Genomic DNA, 16441 nt, shown 5'->3' with positions numbered 1-16441 from the left:
AAGGGTCTAGTCAGACAAGAGGGCCACGCGCAAAGAAATCAACCAATGCCGACGCAACCCGTCCGTCTACCTAGTCCAAACCGTCCACGCGCCACCTACGACCCCGGATCGGCGTTCGGGACGATGCTAGACATGCGCCTCCTGCGGGTTTGATTCGTCGAGGTGCGCGTCTGCGGGCTCATGGGGGTGGGACTGCCCGGTCTCCTGAGGGCGCCGCCAAACGTCGTGGCGCGACGGAGCTGGTGGCCGTTGCTGGGACCGCCTCCCCAGTTGGGCACCTCGTCCTCGATCTCGTCCAGCTCCTCAATGTCGTCGAGGATCTGGGTGGGCACCTCGGTCTCGAAGACGGCCTGGATGTCGCCGTGCACGCTGAAGCGCGCCCAGTTCCAGATGGAGAACTTGCGGCGCTTGTTCGTCGTGGCGAGCGGCTTGCGGGTCGGGTTCCAGAGGTTGCGGCGCTCGTACCACGTGATGGCGAGGAGGATGGGGAGGTTGAGGATGCGGACGGCGGTGACGTTGATCTTGTGGAACCACCGCGGCGAGACTACAAACTTGAGCGGCACGAGGATGACGAGGGCGAGGACGTTAAAGGGGGGACGGTATGCAAAGAGCGAGTCGGACTTGACGCCTTCAAAGGTCAGCACCGTGCGGCGGAACTGAATCTCGGCGCTGGCGTCGGCGGCAATCTTGGAAAACGTGTCGCTGAGAATGGCCACGAGAATGGTGAGGAAGAGGGTGTTGCCGAGAAATGCAAAGGCCACCATGAGCGCCGGGCCCATGAGCAGGTGAAAGTTGGGCGCTTGCTCGATGCCGGTTGCGTCGAGACCAAACCATATGTACAGCATCCATTTGGAAATGGTAATGGGATCCGAGGTTTCGTTGTCGGGGACCTCATCCGGCGGAACTTGACCAAAGCTCAGCCATCTCAGCGCAAGCAAGAAACCGGCAAAGCACCACGCAGCAATCAGCGTGAGCAGCATAAAGTTGCCCATCATTGCCCGAAGAGATATGAACAACATGTTTTCGGGCATCAAATTGAAAGCCAGGCGCGGGAACAGAATGGGCGCAGCGACAGACAGGACGTCGAGGGCTTGCCGCGAGACTTCGAGGTTAACATGCGTCGAGCCGTAAAGTCGCATCACGAGGTAGATGACGTAAATGCCGACAAAGGTAATGTCCAGAAAAGACCACAAGTTTTGGGTGTAGACCTTCCAGCCGTGCTCCAGGATGGTGGCGCTTTCGTCCAGACACCATCCGGCGCCGTAAATGGCAAAGACAATTTCGTATCCAGTCCATTGGGTGTGGTCGCGGTTGGTCATGGTGATGGCGTAGAGAATGATCAAAATCAAGAATTGGACAATGTCGATAATGTTGCGGGTGCGAGGCACAATGAGTCGATAGTGGTTGAGTATGGGTCCCTTGCGAGGATCGTACAGACGCACCGGCTTGTGCTTGTAGTGATCAGGGATAATGTCGATAAAGGCAATTGGGGTGTAGACGACTCTACCCCGATACACGGCATCAACGACCTTTTGACATGCGGAGCCACTTAAAAAGTGCTTGCTCTCTGAGATGATGGCGATCTCCAGGGCGGTGAACTTGCCTTCGTAGCCGCCTCGGTCTTGGAGAGCCCATTCAAAGGAATGTCGACTTTCGCAGAGTACGTCTTGGGGTGCATTTTGGAATGGCTCGAAGCCTGCAACGAGGACGTTTGCCAAAAGTAAGAGGCCAGCCCGGCCAGGATGTTCTTCGTCGAATCGTCTCAAGATTTTTCCCGCAAGCAGCTCGCAAAGGTTGGCACGCGTCGTGTTGACCGTCTCATGATGGTGGGCTTGATAATAGCGCTCATGCAAAAATCGGACTCTGTTGACAAGTAGGCAGTAGACTGAAAAGTTAGAAAGCAAAGATCACATGGAGAATGACCCGATGGGATTGTGTTTCGGCATGTTTTGAACGGTCCCAAGACGGAATTCTGCATGGACAATCGGAATGCGTAGCCGACTTGGCAGAGTCTTGGGTCGGAATGCCAAGAAAGAGAAACTCACCCACAGAGCAGTCCTTGGGGTCGTATAAACGGTCGACAAGGGGCCTGACAATCAGAGCGTTCATGCGCGGATCTCTGAGCTGGACCAAGGTGTAGGGATCGTCTGTGCGGACGTCAGCGTTGTGCCCGGTGAGGTGGTTGGGGATTACGCACCGATGCTGGCGAGGATCAGGCGGCGGATCCTGTACGACCAGTTGGGTGAGCAGGATGTATGCAGACGAGAGGAACAGGCTCATTACCGATGTATGGTGCGGTAGACGGGCAGGTCCTTGTGGGGGTCGGATGCGAAGATTTCCTCGTCGGGATTGCCAGCTACGCCGCCATCGCCGTCGACACGCTCCTCGTCGTCACCGAGCAGCGTCTCTTGTTCCTCTTGAGCGCGGAGCGAGGCGAGGGCAGCGCTGAGGCGGCTAGAGTTGCGCGACGTGGTTGGACGTAGCGGCATGGTTGACGTCGTCGTCGGGGGATGATGTAGACGGGGCGGAGCGGACCGCAGTGGGCTTAGGCATGCGAGTATGCCTGTCGGCGGGTTTTGTCGAGGACGAGGAGGAGCGGAAGAGGATGAAGGATCGGGTTGTCTGGATGTCGATGGCTCTGGCGGCGCGCTACCACTACCGACGAAAATGCGGTCACTGCACGTCAAGAAACGGTCCATGTTTCGCCCGCACGCTCACCACGTCATCCCTACCGAATGGGTTTCATCGTCGACGTTTTTGTTTCGTCTCTCGGGTGCGAGTCATGGTCGTTGTCGACAACTTTGGAGATATCGATGTTGGATAGAGACGACAACTCTTCTGCAGACACGGCAATGGTTGACGATGCCGCGTGCTCTCAGCTGGGCTTTCAAGGAACGGCCCGCGGGAGACGGTGCCATACGGCGTAGCTATCCAATAATTGCTTCGTATTCTAGCTGTACCTTGGTAGACCACCGACCCGACGACGTGTTCTCGTAATTTGGCTCGCCAATCGCTCATTTCCAACGGCCTCAGGCTCCGACTGTCAGGGTCTTCAATCTTCACCTTCAACCTAACCTCACCCTCCCAAGAGACGTCACTGGCCGCCCAGCGACGACGCGTTTCGGCCGCCGTCGCAGGTCAAAAGCAATCCCACCGCCGTCGCTTCGCCTCTCACCACCACCTCTTCCTCCTCCACTCTTCTTCCTCCATCCTCTCCCGTGCGACCAAGACGCGCGCAAACCTCGACCGCAATGGACGACGACAACCGAATATCAATCACCATCTGCGGCGACGGCGGATGCGGTGAGTACCCCCAGACGACCTGTGCTACTGCAACTGGACCGCTCCGCAGACCACTAATGCGCCGCGCACAGGAAAATCCTCCATAACCCTCCGCCTGGTCCGCAGCGCCTGGACCAACGACTACGACCCCACAATCGAAGACTCGTACAGCGTCACACGCACCATCGACGGCCAAACCTACTACCTCGCCCTGACCGACACGGCCGGCCAGGAAGAATACCGCGGGCTATGGGCCGCCTCGAACCTGCGCAGCGACGCCTTTCTGCTCGTCTACGACATTACAAACGCCGCCTCGCTCGACGCCCTCGACTACTTTATGGAAATGATTGAGATGGAGACGGAGCAGCGCCTGGACAATGGCGGCGTGCCCCCCGTCAAGATTGTCGCCGGCAACAAGTGCGACTTGCAGTCTGCGCGCCAGGTGCGCTCCCAACAGGGTCTCGAGTGGGCGCGCAGCAGAAAGTGCGGCTTCATGGAGACGAGCGCCCGCGAAATGGTCAACATTGAGGAAACCTTTGCCCGTGTGTAGACTCGCCATGTCTCGCGCATCCGGATTACTAACAGCCCTGTGTAGTGCTCGTCCGTCGCGTGGTCGAAGCCCGCCGCATACACGCCTCGGGCTCCTCCGCCGCCGCGCAGACGGCCCCGCTGTCCGCCAACGAGAAGCTGTCGCCCGTCGCCGACAACCCGGCGCGCAACCGCCGCAAACCCAGCATCTGGCGCAGGCTCAAGTGCTGGTAGACATGTCAACCGTCACCTCTGTTCTTCGACTTTGAAATCCGTCTCCCGAGGCCGATTGTATTGTACCGTTCTAATACCCCCAAGCCGGCGAGCTTCTTTTGCCCCATAGCTTCTCTTTTCAAAATTACCTCTGTGACTTTTTCTCTTTCCTCGTTTGATAATTGTCCATTTCTTACCGTTTGCTTGATATCCGTGGGCCGGCCTCATCACAACCACTTGCTACATCTCCTTGCCTCAGTCTTTTGCTTTACTTTTGTTGTGATATCCAGACAGTCACGGGGGTTGGGAGAAAGAGGCTCCCAAGGCGTGTTTAGAAGGGGAGGGGGTTGCGGATTAAAAATGGGAGATTCGGGGGGGGGAGGGGGAAAAAAGGGGGAGGGGCGCGCGGTTATTGATTAACAGCATCATCGTCTTTTTTTCTTTTTCCTCATCTTTTCTCTGTACCTGGTTTAAAACTCTTTCTGTTCGATTGTATCCGTGTCACCGAGCAGCACCACCACTACTTGATGATGAGAGAGTAGGGTGGGTGTGTGCGTGGTGAAGAGGCGCATCTCTTTCTCCATTTCTCTTTTCCAGGTTTCTTCAATCCACCATCTGTTGCATCACGCGTGCTGCTGCGAAAACAAAACAGCAACAAAGCAATGTAGCCAGCCCGCCCTTCTACAAAGCATTTAATCCCGACATCAAAAAAGTCAAGCTTTGTCAAGCACTTGGAAAGCACTTCGTCGTCCTTCCGTGGCACAAACTGCATTTGCACATTGTCCTTCTCCCTATTCCAGCTCTCTCTCCATCCTTGGATCATCTGCGTGCGCCTCCTTCCCCTACCTCAGCGAGAGAGTGCGCCCATGATTGCGCCAGGATACCTACCCCAACCGCGACCACGAACCGGCCGCACCCCAGCGTGTAGATGGTGGTGCAAGAGCTGCGTGGTGAGCCACCCACGCCGACGCGCGTCGCGCCAGCCCAGTCCAGTCGGGTCTTGCTGCCTGGGTGTGGGTGCCTCACCATGTCGGCGCCGGCCGTGCCTTGGTGCCTGAGGCATCTACATCCACATACACATCTGCCCATCTATCGATCCATTCACGCGAGTTGAATAGGTCAGACAACAACGCAGAGAGGCGTCGCCGATCAACACACCTGGCTAGTTGGTTAAGCTGGCTAGCTAGCTGCTCCGTCGTCGCTCGTCCGCCGCCGCCGGCCGTTCCCGGTAGATTGTGTATGTGTGTGTGCAGTACAGGCGGGATGGTGATGGGTGGGGTTTGGCTGGTTGACGGAGGACGAGAGGAGTCAGTTGGTGGGCTGGCTAGCTGGCTGGCTGATTGACTGACTGACTGACTGCTTTCCTGGCCCCACAGTAGGCGAGGAAAGAAATCCAACGCAGGCTCTCCATGTTAAAACGTATCGAGCGCTTGAGAACTCCACCTCTCTACGTGTTTTTTTTTAACTTGGGCGACAGAGATTCCCGGATTGGCAATTTCCTTTCGTCTACCCACTACTGTGACGATTTGTAGGCTGCGTTACCCGCGTGATTTGGTTGGTTGGGGTGTCTTCCGAATTGTTTCCTGCAAAGTCTGTCTGCGTGTGGTGTGCTAGGTTCGTACAAGTGCAACGACATTGGATTGGCGTCGAGCAAGGGGGGATATAAGGAGAAAAAGGCGGCAAACAAACGCCTCCGCTAACCCGAGCAAAGCAAAGCAAAGTCAGAATCTCAAAAACGCCAGTCAGCCAGGTCCATCCCACCACAAGGAAAAATCGACAAAGTCGTCGAGGAAAGCAGAGCAGCACACCATCAAAGTCACGACGGCGCATCAGTCAACGGCACGTACTGCACGGCATACAGCTTCTTGCGCTCCACGCTGCCGTCCTCCTTCTTATCCACAACAAAAATATGCTGGACGTAGCCCTCCTCGACGGGCACGAACAGCCGCCCCGGCGCCTTGAGCTGCTGCACCAGCGCCTCGTGGTGCTCCGCCGCCGCCGCGCCCACGTGAATCGCATCGTACGGCGCGCCCTCGGGCCAGCCCTTGCGGCCGTCGCCCTTGACGTACGTGATGGTCCCGTCGGCCAGCATGGCGCGCCCGGCGCTGCTCTTGCCCGTGTTGGCCGCCGCCATGTCGACCAGCGGCTGCACGTGGTCGATGCCGACGACGCGCCCGCCCGGGCTGACGAGTTCTGCGAGCACTTGCGTCAGGTAGCCGGACCCGCTGCCGATGTCGAGCACGCGCGAGCCCGGCTTGAGCAGGGGAAGCAGTGATTCGCAGGCCGAGGCGTGCATGTGTGGCGCGCTGATGGTCGCGCTGTGGCCGATGGGCTGCGGCGAGTCTTCGTAGGCGCGGGCCGGCGCGTAGTGTGCGCGGTCGACCTGCGTGGGCGATGGATCTTGTCAGTTGGCTCTTGTTGCCGTCTCTTCCGCGGGCAATGTATGTTGGGATCCTCCCGTACCTCGAGCATGGCGCGCTTGACGCGATCAGACGTGATGAGCCCGGCCGCCGCCATGTTGTTGATGAGCTCCGAGTTGGAGTTGCCGGAGCAGGCCCACGCCATGGTGGTCAAGAGGCTGCTGCGGCTGCGACGTCTGCGATGTGGGGTGGTAAAGCTTCGCGCGAAGAAGCGGGAGAGGGCGGCCGTGGTCGAATGGGCGAGGCGGATCGTGGTGGCGGTTGCTGCTGAGGCTGACTGCGACGGGGGAGTTGCAATTGGTGGGGAGTAAAGGGAGTGAGTGGGATTGTATTGTTGGATAGGGACGAGGTGGTCAAGGTTGTTGTTGACTTGACTTGCATGTGCAGTGCGGGGAGATCTGGAGGAGCTAGCTAGCCCGGCCCAACGTCATGGCGCAAGGGAACGAAGTGGCGCGAGCTCCTGTGGCTGGTGAGCGGGGCGGGGCGGAGACGCGGAGTGAAGAGGGGCGGACACCAAAACAACGTCGCGTCGTACCAAAGAACGAAGCGAATCCAGGGAACCCAGGGCAAACAGCCCAGAAGGCGAAACATGGACCAAAACCAAACAACAATGCGTAAACTCTCCATTTCCATCTTTTCCCTCCACCCAAAAATCAAGCCACCACCATCGAAATGAGAGAAAATGGACTATAACCACCTCCTCTCGCCAGACGCCCTCTTCTCGCCCTCCAAGGCCGCCCAGCAGCGCGCCCAAGCCCACGACTGGCGGCACGTCGAGACGTGGCTGTCGGCGCTGTACCCCAACCAGCGGCTGCCGGCCTTTGAGCGCAATGACGAGACGCTAAAGGCGCTGATGGCCATGGCCGCGGCGAATGAACGTGCCGATGAGGAGGGGAGGCTTTTGGAGCAGTTGGAGGACGAAGTGAGGGAGGAGTTGCTGGGGGATGAGGTGAGTATCTTTTCGTTTGATTCTGGTGATTTTGTACGTTGCTAACGCGCGCCAGACCGCCATGATCCACGACCAAAAACAAAACACCAACAACGACATCGAAAAGAACACGGACGCCCTCACCACGACCATCGCCTCGTCCCTCTCCCCCACCGGCCTCCGCGCCCTCTCCTTCCTCAGCATCCTCTCCAGCTCCCTCAACCCCGCCACCACGTACCACGCGCCGTCACTCGCGCACGTCCTCATCGCGCACTCGACCTCGCAAGCCGCCCTCGCCGCGCACAGCGAGTCGCTGCACCACCTGCGCCTGCAGCTCGCCGCAACGCTGCTCTCGCTCCGCCGCACGCACGACGCCCTGGCGACCGACCCGGCGCTGGCGCCGCACGCGGCGCTCCCGCGGCAGACGGCCGATTTCGCCCGCCAGACCAAGCACCTCGTCCCCAAGCTGCGCGAGTACGAGGAACGCCTGGCCGGTCTTGCGGCCAACTGTCCGTGGGCGCCGGCCGGGACGGCGGCCGCTCGCCCCTCGACGGCCGGCTCGACTGCGTCGGCGGGGAGCAATCTGGGCGCCTCTGCTGCGCCAGGAGGCGGTGGTAGTCCGACGCTCTCGCGGCGCGCGCTGCACTCGCCGCCGTCGTCATCATCACCATCATCCGCCCCCGCAGCGGCGCCTCCACCAGCAGGGACGCACCTCCTCTCCTCCCCGCTAAACCCCTTCTCCGCGGCCGCGCTCTCGCAGCTGCTGGCGCAGACGGACGAGCTCGCGGCGCTGCGGCGCGGCGTCGAGCGGCTGGAGGGCCAGGTGCGCGCGTTTAGGGATCTGCCGGCCGATCGCGACGGCGCGAGGCGCGTGGTCCGCGCGCGCGAGGACACGTTGAGGCAGTTGCGGGCGGAGAGGGATGGCGCTTTTGAGGGGTTGGTTGGGTAGGCACATAAGGAGGTGGGGAGGCTTTGGGGGGGATTAGAGGGTGGGAACGCGGGGGAAAGGGGTGTGTTGGACGTCAGAGCAGGGGCTGGGCTCAGGGGGCAAACCAAATCTGCACGCATGCATGTATACAGATTCAATCAGGGCGGAGAGGACGACGAACGAGGAGTTGCGACTAGGTACACAGACGGACGAATAGGCAGCCAACAGCGCAATCAATCAATCAATCAATCAATCAAGCATGATGGAGAACGACCAAAACACCTACACTCGACCAATTCAAAAACACCCCCAACCTCCTTATCCATCCATCCATCCACTCATGACCCATCCATCCAACAAGGTCGAGAAGATTTGGCGCAATGGTGACGACCTACGTGGGCATGGACGCCATTATTGGCGCGTCGCAACGTCCAGAGTGCAGCGTGTAGAAGACTACATGTAGTGAGGAGAGATGAACAGTTTGCGTACATGTAGGTATGGAACTAGTGAGGGAGAAGTGGGATGGATGATGCATGGACACGGATTCATGGGAGAGGGACTAAGGAAAAGAGAAAAGAGTTGTTGGCATTAAATCCCCATCCCCATCATCTCTCGTCTTTTTACATGTAACACTGTACTCCACTAAAAACCCACCAACCACGACGTAATTAGCCAGGTAGAGTGAGTAAAGCACTGATAGATGTACACGCATCCACATCCACAACCGCATCCACAACCGCGCCATTACCATCCATACGACACAACCAACGTCAGTCCCTCGAGCCCTCGGTCCTGCTCAAGTCGAGAAAAGTAAAAGTGATTGGAAAAAGGTTTCAACGTTTATAGAGACATAGAGAGAGAGAGACAAGAGAGAGAGAGACAGTAAGACGTCAAGAAGATCAGCCATATAGCCACCAAGTAAACAACCGCCTCAACCACGCCACGCCCCGGATGCTCGCTTCTCCAATGCTGTGCTTCCTTCTCTACCAACCGACCGCCTTGCCACCCCCCGCCCGCCGAAAACTACACCACCGGCCAGGCAGCCAGCGGTCGCCTGGGCGCGCGTGGTCTGCTTTGCTTTTCTCTCCTCCTCTATCACCCACCAGCCATCATCCGTCAGGATGGTATTGTACATACAGCCATTCATCCATCCAACCACACGTTCACAATACCGGCTACCCGCCAGCATACGCAGCCATTCATCTACATCCAATAGTGCTTGTGCTCCTGCTCCTGCTCCTGTTCCTACTCCCGCTCATATCCCGCCTTCTTCCCATCCCGTCCATGCCGCAGTCAGTTCGTCAGTCGAGCCAACCTACCCACCTACCTACCGCGAGTCAGCCAATCGGTCGACAGGCCGACTCAAAGTGCGCCATGCTACGCTACGCTACCCGCCTCCGAAATTGACGAGAGATGAATAGATAGATCGGTGCGCAAGAAACCTCTTAAAGAGAGATGACGAGATGAAACGAGGAAGGAGTAGGAGAAGAAGAAGATTGAATTCGTCGTTCAAGTGCCCGCATGCACGCACGCACGCGTGTGAGCCGAGCTTGCCTGCCTGCTGTTCCACCCGCCAGCCAGCCAGCCGGGCAGCTCGCGTGCTCCAGTAAGAACCTGTGACAACATGGCTGCCTTGAATGATGGATTGCCAGTGTCACGAGAGATGCCAGATCACCGAAACCGCCGCCGCCGGCGCTCGCTACTGCCGCCCTAGCTCGAGACTACCTAGGAGAGAAGACGTGGACTCGTGAGTCGTATGCTCGTCGAACGTGAGCACGTGAAGAAAATCAAAAGGAAAAAAGTTGGTTTGTACAAGAAGTGAAAAAAAAGGACGACGGTCGATGGAGAGAGGGTAGGTAGTACAGAGGTGGGGGGGAAGGAGAGAATTGGAAGAAAAAGGCAATCCAGGAGCTGTTGGAAGACAGGCAAGCAAGCAGTAACGCTTTCGATGATGCAGAAGAGCTCAATGACGGAGCAATGAAAAGTGTTTTCCAAGGAGCGAAAACGATGACGCGGCGGGCGTTGGGCGTGGAATGTAAAGACGCGTACACAACGCGCCCTGCGTCTATAACTGCGAGCCCAAGATGCCCCAGAACTTTTCGGTGCCCTTGGTGTCGGAATAGTCTTTTTTCCACATGTCGTTGAAAGCGCTGAAGAGCACAAGGTCGGACTTGTTGCCGACAAAAGCTTCCTTGAGACTCGAAATGGCGGCAATGTGGTTGGATTCATCCGGAACTGGGCCAGTGTTGAAGACGTCGAGAGGAAAGGACGAGCTGTGCGGCCAGCCAGACTCGGTGATGACGGTGCGCCTGTCGCCGCAGCCCTGCTTGAATCGTCCGACCTGCATGGTCACAAAGTCGCCGGCTTCGGAGCCCTTGTTGTAGTAGCCCGACGTGTCGAAGAATGCATGGCAATTGGCTGCGTTGTAATCAGACTCTTTGCAGAGCTGGATTCCGCTGCCGTCAGGGTTGAGGAAGGTCTCGATCGTGTCAACAGTCACGACGGGGCCAGTGAAGCCACCGCCCTGGAGAACTCCGCGTGCCGCTCTCATTCCGGCAATAACCTGGCCAATTGAAGCGGCGCCGGTGCGTACAGCCTCATTGCCAACGCTGACGGTGTCGATACGGCTCCAGTCACCGCCAAAGTACTTCTTGACAGCGTCCACTATCTGCTGCGCTTCAGAAGCCGCGGAATTGACGTCGTTGATGCCGAGGAACAGCTTCATGCCATCGTGGCTCTTGACTGCGGGAATGACGGTGTTGAGCTGATCGCAGTCCACTCCATAGATGCGAATCATGGTGTACTCCTTCAAGGAATCAATGTCGCGGCTGACTGAGTTGGCGTCCTTGCAGGTACCATCGTCGTTGTACGGGTTGTAGCTGATTCCGTAGCCATTGCCGGTCGAGACGGGAACGGTAGATGGCGCAGGAGCAATTGACGGGGCCGGCGCAAACGTTGGTTCCGGCACGCTCACTGGAGGTGGAGGTGGAGGAGCCTGGATGGAAGAGAACGTCGTGGGCGCAGGGGGAGGCGGCGGTGGAGGAGGACTCTCGGACGAGGTCGGCGCGGGAGGAGGAATCACGACAGGAGGGAGCGACGTGGAGGGAGGAGTGGTAGTAGTTGGCGGAGGCGGAGGTGGAGGCGGCGGCGGCGGAGGGAAGCTCACAGGCGCTTCAGTCGAGGTCGGAGCCGGGATCTGGGGAACTCCCTCGGTGAAGGTAATGGTGTCGGTTCCAAAGACCTCAATGACGACAAGAGGAGCAGTGACGGTAACAATCTCGACCTCAGTGACGAGAGCACGGGGCTTGTTGTGAAAGCGACGGTGGCCTATCGCGCGTCAATGCGCCGGAATTTCTGGTTGAAAAATGATACTCACGGTGCGGCTGCGCAGCAGAGAGCCCCAGGAGAGAAACGAGCGTGAGGAAGATTCCAGCCTTCATTTTAAAAGAGTTGGCGCAGCAATGGCCCTGACCCAGCGAGATTGGAGAGAAGAACTGTAGTGACCGGCCAGCGGCGTTAGTACATGGCTTGAAATGAGCGTTGGCAGCAAGACAAGCAGAGGGGACAGGGGAAAGGAGCCGCTGTCAGAGGTATCGTGCGGCTGAAATTGTGGTGGAGAGGCGCCTCAAATGCGCAAAGCACACGAGGTACGAGGGCTTTGCTTACCAGCAGTCTCCAAGGCAACTTGGTCCACAGGAATGTAAAGGTCAGGCCTGGCAAACAAAGCACGTCGAGAGCGCAGCCAATGCGACTGGAATCTCGAGTGCTCCGTGAGGCTTGGCCGGCTCGATTTTGTCTTCAGGGATTCCTTGTCGGGAGAGCAAAGCCTGGGCAGGTTGTACGCTTGAGCGCGTGCGAGATGATGAAGGAATGTAGGGTCAAGGAACGGCGCAAGGGACACAGTCCGCAAAGGAGAGAAGGAGTGTGGGTGTATAGTAGTAGGAAATGATGCCGATGTAGAGAGGGCGCGCGATGAAGAGGAAACGGTGAGGTGTTGAAGAGCGATAAGGTTGGCGGGAAAGTTTCGTTTTGATTGCCATCACACTCTTGGAAGGTACCCGGACCGGGAGCCATGGGGCGTGACGTCAGCCTCAGGCATCTCTGGACTTGCTGCTCAGCGAATAAGAGTGCCAATTTTACTTGTCGTCAAACGGTTTCTGTTGGACTTCAGGGCCACCACCGGCCAAGTCCACGCTCCCATGTCGTCCTGGAGTCAGCACAGCAGTCAAGACACTGCCACACGAGACAGGCACCAAAACGGCCTTGCATGGCACGCTCTGGCAACACCACAACGGTTTTTCTGCAGGTCACGCAGTGAAACTGGTGAACCCAAGGCGGCCGTATTTCCAGCAGGACCAAAAGGGAGCGGAACTCTGGACTACTGGCAGGGAGGGAGTTGGTGTTGCAGACTGTTCAGGCCCTCTACGCCGGCAGCACTTAACGTTTTCCCCGCCCCGCAGACCAGACGCAACTCACATCACCCCTTGAGCGCGCATGACCAAGCATCATCGAACGACTGGAGGGGCGGCAGACAGGTCGACTAGGAGGTGGTTGAGACGTACGATGGACAGCGAGTCGTTAGTCGTGCGGAAGGATGCAGGACTTGACGTTGATGCAAGGGCCACTTCAGGGAAACGCCCCGTCAGCTGTCAAAGCGGGAACAAATGCGGAGAGGTGGGTCTTCCCCGACCCCGTGCCGATCCCGATGGATGGCTGCAGCCCCTCGGCCCGCTTTTCACGGCCACCTTCACTCGTCCAAATCTCTGGTCGACCCAAGACACACATGCAGGCGGGCGCGTGGCGACAAGACATGATTCACGAGCACACCAGGGACTAACTGCATGCAAAGCACCTAGCAATAACATTCACTACAAAAAAGAAACCCCGACTGGCATCTGGATCCATCCCTCGCATCCGTCTGCCCCCTGGTTTCGCAATCAATCGCTTCGTTTCTTGTGTATGTACTGTACAATTCGGGCTTTCCAAAATAATAGAGAGAGCATTGGAAAGCGCAAGCGCAACGCAATGCAATGAAATTCGTCAAATCGTGAGGCTACTTCGGGCCGGTGGACAACCCGTCGCACTGCCCTCCGCGCCGTGGGTATCACTCATGCGGCCATCGACCCCTGTCGGGGGTACTCGCCGGGGATGTGTAGGTTGCTGACACTGTAATCCGTGTCTGAACGATTGATGGACGGAAAAGAGTTGCCGTTTGGTTGGGAGTCGCCCGTCTTGGAAGTAGCTGGCGCCTCTGCGATGCCAGCAGTGACCGTGTCGTGACGAGAATTGGTCGTCTCATTGGATGCCACATTGGTCGCCGCCACGAATGCTCCTTCAGAGTCGACAGTGGGAGCGAATGAGGAATTCTGTCTCTCCAGAGGCGTCCGGGATGCCACCCCAGCTGGCTTCATATCCTCTTCAGCTATCCCAGGCTGATCACCCCCTTTCTGTTTGTAGTAAGCTGCTGCACCCACTGCGCCAGCTGCGGCACCCGCTGACGGGGCCAACCAGTCCTGGTACGTGGTCGTACTATTGTGCCTTTGAAAGTCAGGCGCATTCGGCAAAGACGAATGGGCGGGAGATACCTGCTGAACCTGCGGCTGGTATGCATATTGTGTGTCGTAGCTCCCGTCTGGCTGCCCAGATGGAAATGCTTCGTATTGATGCGTCGTCGGCTGGTGGTATTGGCGCGGAGGCTCAGCGACGTAGTTGGCCGACATTTCCGGCTGGTGGTGTTGCAGTCCCCCGGCGGCAGTGGTCAAGTCATGATCGGCATCGGAGCTACCACTAGAAGGCGAGAGTGGAGCTTGTAAGTGATGATTGACAGCAAGATCCGAAGGAAAGCGCCCACCTGGTGCAGGCCTTATCGCTGCCGGTTGTTTGATGCCCACATCAGAGTTCTGCGCAGAGTACGGAACCTCGTCCGCTTCATTGTCGTCGAGACCGTCGCTGCTAACAGACCGCGCGCTTCCTTGGCTGACGCTCCTAGTGTGCTTCCGGATAAAAGTCTCGCGCTCGAGTCCGCTCGTCTCGGTCAAAGATTTAATGTCTTCGTACCACGCAAGCATCGTGTCGTATGATTCGGCGCGGAAAACCCAAGTGTGGCCACGGTGCATGGAACCCGCTTGTCGACCCTTGAGGATAAACTTGTGCGACGAGGAGCCCGGCTGCGAGTGTGTTCCAAGTTTCTGGTCCGGCAGATACAATGACATCACGGGTGGTTGAGTGTAGATGCGATCTGCAGACTTGAACTCGTGCAGATGGGTCGGCGACAAGACATACCTGCGGCGCATTAGAGTAATTCGACAACCAAGCTTGCCAACTTACCAGCCCGGAGTGTAGCTCTTGAGATATTTGCTCTTGCGCTCGAGCATGCCCGCGCGAATCTCGGCCGCAGCTGGGTGGTGTTTGCCAGGGTAGTCGATTTCGTCAATGTTGCGCAAGGGTGTCCTGGGATTGACAAAATGCGGGTCATTTTCGACAAACTGAGTCCACTCCAGGTCCTTGGGAATGGAGACGGGGCCAGCGCGGAGTCGCTCCACAGTCTCGTAAGCCTCGTCGGCTTCGCGCTTGAGAATGCCAGCCAATGCATTGTACGCTTTTTGAATTTCGCCCACGACAATCGACTCCAGCTCTCGTCCGGAACCCTCGAGGTTGAGATATGCCTGAGAAAGTTAGCCCCAGCGCAAAACATGGTTACTTTTAATATATACCCTGTGCAGGTAATTCTCCTCTTCAATCTGCTTCTCAATCTGGCGCTCAACAGAAAGTCTCACGACAAACGGATCGCCCTTGCCGGCCACCGAAGAAGGATCGATTTCAATTGCGGCCAATGCATCTTCCAGGTGGGCCACAGCCTTGCGGGTTCCATCTTTTTCTTTTTCCACCGAATTCTTGAAGTCCCCAGAAAGCGACTTGATCTCTTTGATCTTGTTGCCGAGATCGGACCTGAGGCCGCTCAGCTGCGAAATGACGTCGGTTTCAATGTCACGGGCTTTGTTGGCCTCGACGACGGATTGCTTGTGGTAATCGCGCAGGATGCGGTTGGCCTCGTTGATGCCGCCGTCGCTAAGGAAGACGGACGGCGTGTTGGTGTTGTTGATGACGTTGGACACCTTGATCAAGGCTTTGGCGCGCGTCTCGTACGACGATTGTACCTCGCGAAAGTAGGTAATCAGGTCTTTGAGGAGCTTGCGCCATGCTGCAGCTTGCGTCAACCCACACAATGTCGATTTCAAAAACACGGCTCATGCATACCTTGGAACCTGTTTGCGAGAATGTCGGTAGGGGTGCCGGAGGTGGGGACGGGCGTGTAAAAGACATTGTTGAAGCTGTCTGGGCTTTTGGAATCGTCTTGCACGGATATGCCCTTGATGCTGCCGGCGTGCATGCTCCGGCGACTGCCGCTTCTCCGAATGCTCGTCCTCCTACTGACGGAATTTTTCTTTTTCAAGGTACCGCTGCGCGAGACGGCGGCGGCGCCTGCAGAACGCTGGGATGCGCGCGAGGCGGAGCGGTTGATGCCATCGCCGTCAAGGATGGAGGAGCCGCGCTGGCTGGCGTCAAAGTCTTCGTTGAAGCGACCGGGCAGCTGGTGGGGGGCCAGCGTCTGTGAAAGCGGGGAGGAATCCATGGCGGCGGTAGAGTCTGGGCCAGAGTTGGGCGAGGGACGGTGGCCGCGCGAGAGGCGATCGGGGTTATAGGCCATGGACGGGAGGGACGGGATGGTTTGAGGAAAACAATGCAGAGACGACGAGATATCTACCGTTGCAACAAGTCTGGATACCCGGCAGCGGAGATGACGTGATGGCAAGGCAAAGGCCGGCGGTGCAGCGCAGCGCAGCGCAGTGCAGTGCAGTGGTGGTGCTTGTGATGGTGCGCTCAGGTGGGCTGAAGAGGCGCAGCACAGGGAAGTGGCGACGGGCGGGTAATGTCGCGAGTTGAGGAGTCGGAGGGACCGAAGACAACTTCAACTGTTACTGTAGGTTATTATGTACAACAATCACCGAAGAAACACAAGGTCATAGGGGGAGCTGACGTCACTACGCCCGCATGCAGCTCCAATCTGGCGGGAGGTGGTGATCCTCTTGACATCTGCCAGGGAAAAGCGTAGCGCCACTAGCCTACCACCACTCACTCGGT

The 16441-nt window shown here is 57.8% G+C and overlaps 7 protein-coding genes across 7 annotated transcripts; 3 read left to right on the top strand and 4 right to left on the bottom strand.

Annotated features, from left to right (window-relative positions):
• Window positions 1-95: 95 nt before the first annotated feature.
• BKA78DRAFT_258221 (uncharacterized protein) lies at window positions 96-2489 on the bottom strand (the record flags this gene model as incomplete). The annotated part of the gene is made up of 4 exons (XM_066885262.1): window positions 96-1885; window positions 2046-2147; window positions 2198-2226; window positions 2284-2489. 4 exons carry the CDS (start codon window positions 2487-2489, stop codon window positions 96-98), a joined length of 2127 nt encoding a protein of 708 aa, XP_066739335.1.
• Window positions 2490-2980: 491 nt separating this feature from the next.
• Window positions 2981-4390, top strand: BKA78DRAFT_327165 (P-loop containing nucleoside triphosphate hydrolase protein). Its single transcript, XM_066889491.1, has 3 exons — window positions 2981-3303; window positions 3375-3824; window positions 3878-4390. The coding sequence occupies exons 1-3, from the start codon at window positions 3252-3254 to the stop codon at window positions 4042-4044; spliced, it is 669 nt and encodes a 222-aa protein (XP_066739334.1). The 5' UTR covers window positions 2981-3251; the 3' UTR covers window positions 4045-4390.
• A 1449-nt stretch (window positions 4391-5839) lies between these two features.
• On the bottom strand, window positions 5840-6955 carry BKA78DRAFT_347592 (protein-L-isoaspartate O-methyltransferase-like protein; the record flags this gene model as incomplete). Its single annotated transcript, XM_066890565.1, has 2 exons — window positions 6487-6955; window positions 5840-6406 (listed from the first exon to the last, which is right to left on the bottom strand). Exons 1-2 carry the CDS (start codon window positions 6586-6588, stop codon window positions 5840-5842), a joined length of 669 nt encoding a protein of 222 aa, XP_066739333.1. The 5' UTR covers window positions 6589-6955.
• A 30-nt stretch (window positions 6956-6985) lies between these two features.
• BKA78DRAFT_383673 (uncharacterized protein) lies at window positions 6986-8320 on the top strand (the record flags this gene model as incomplete). Its single annotated transcript, XM_066893067.1, has 2 exons — window positions 6986-7392; window positions 7448-8320. The coding sequence occupies exons 1-2, from the start codon at window positions 7126-7128 to the stop codon at window positions 8318-8320; spliced, it is 1140 nt and encodes a 379-aa protein (XP_066739332.1). The 5' UTR covers window positions 6986-7125.
• Window positions 8321-8848: 528 nt separating this feature from the next.
• Window positions 8849-10143, top strand: BKA78DRAFT_327160 (uncharacterized protein). The gene has a single exon (XM_066889490.1). The coding sequence runs from the start codon at window positions 9251-9253 to the stop codon at window positions 9704-9706; it is 456 nt and encodes a 151-aa protein (XP_066739331.1). The 5' UTR covers window positions 8849-9250; the 3' UTR covers window positions 9707-10143.
• A 221-nt stretch (window positions 10144-10364) lies between these two features.
• On the bottom strand, window positions 10365-11739 carry BKA78DRAFT_300087 (glycoside hydrolase superfamily; the record flags this gene model as incomplete). Its single annotated transcript, XM_066887147.1, has 2 exons — window positions 10365-11626; window positions 11676-11739. The coding sequence occupies 2 exons, from the start codon at window positions 11737-11739 to the stop codon at window positions 10365-10367; spliced, it is 1326 nt and encodes a 441-aa protein (XP_066739330.1).
• Window positions 11740-13075: 1336 nt separating this feature from the next.
• Window positions 13076-16273, bottom strand: BKA78DRAFT_327156 (uncharacterized protein). Its single transcript, XM_066889489.1, has 4 exons — window positions 15557-16273; window positions 15013-15500; window positions 14627-14964; window positions 13076-14581 (listed from the first exon to the last, which is right to left on the bottom strand). Exons 1-4 carry the CDS (start codon window positions 16005-16007, stop codon window positions 13408-13410), a joined length of 2451 nt encoding a protein of 816 aa, XP_066739329.1. The 5' UTR covers window positions 16008-16273; the 3' UTR covers window positions 13076-13407.
• Between the last annotated feature and the right edge of the window lie 168 nt (window positions 16274-16441).

The sequence above is a fragment of the Phyllosticta capitalensis genome (assembly GCF_038381095.1).
Source record: "Phyllosticta capitalensis strain CBS 128856 chromosome Unknown BKA78scaffold_12, whole genome shotgun sequence".
Classification (NCBI taxonomy): Eukaryota; Fungi; Ascomycota; class Dothideomycetes; order Botryosphaeriales; family Phyllostictaceae; genus Phyllosticta; species Phyllosticta capitalensis.
Note: the sequence above shows the minus strand (reverse complement) of the source record. Positions and strands in the feature narration are given on the sequence as shown.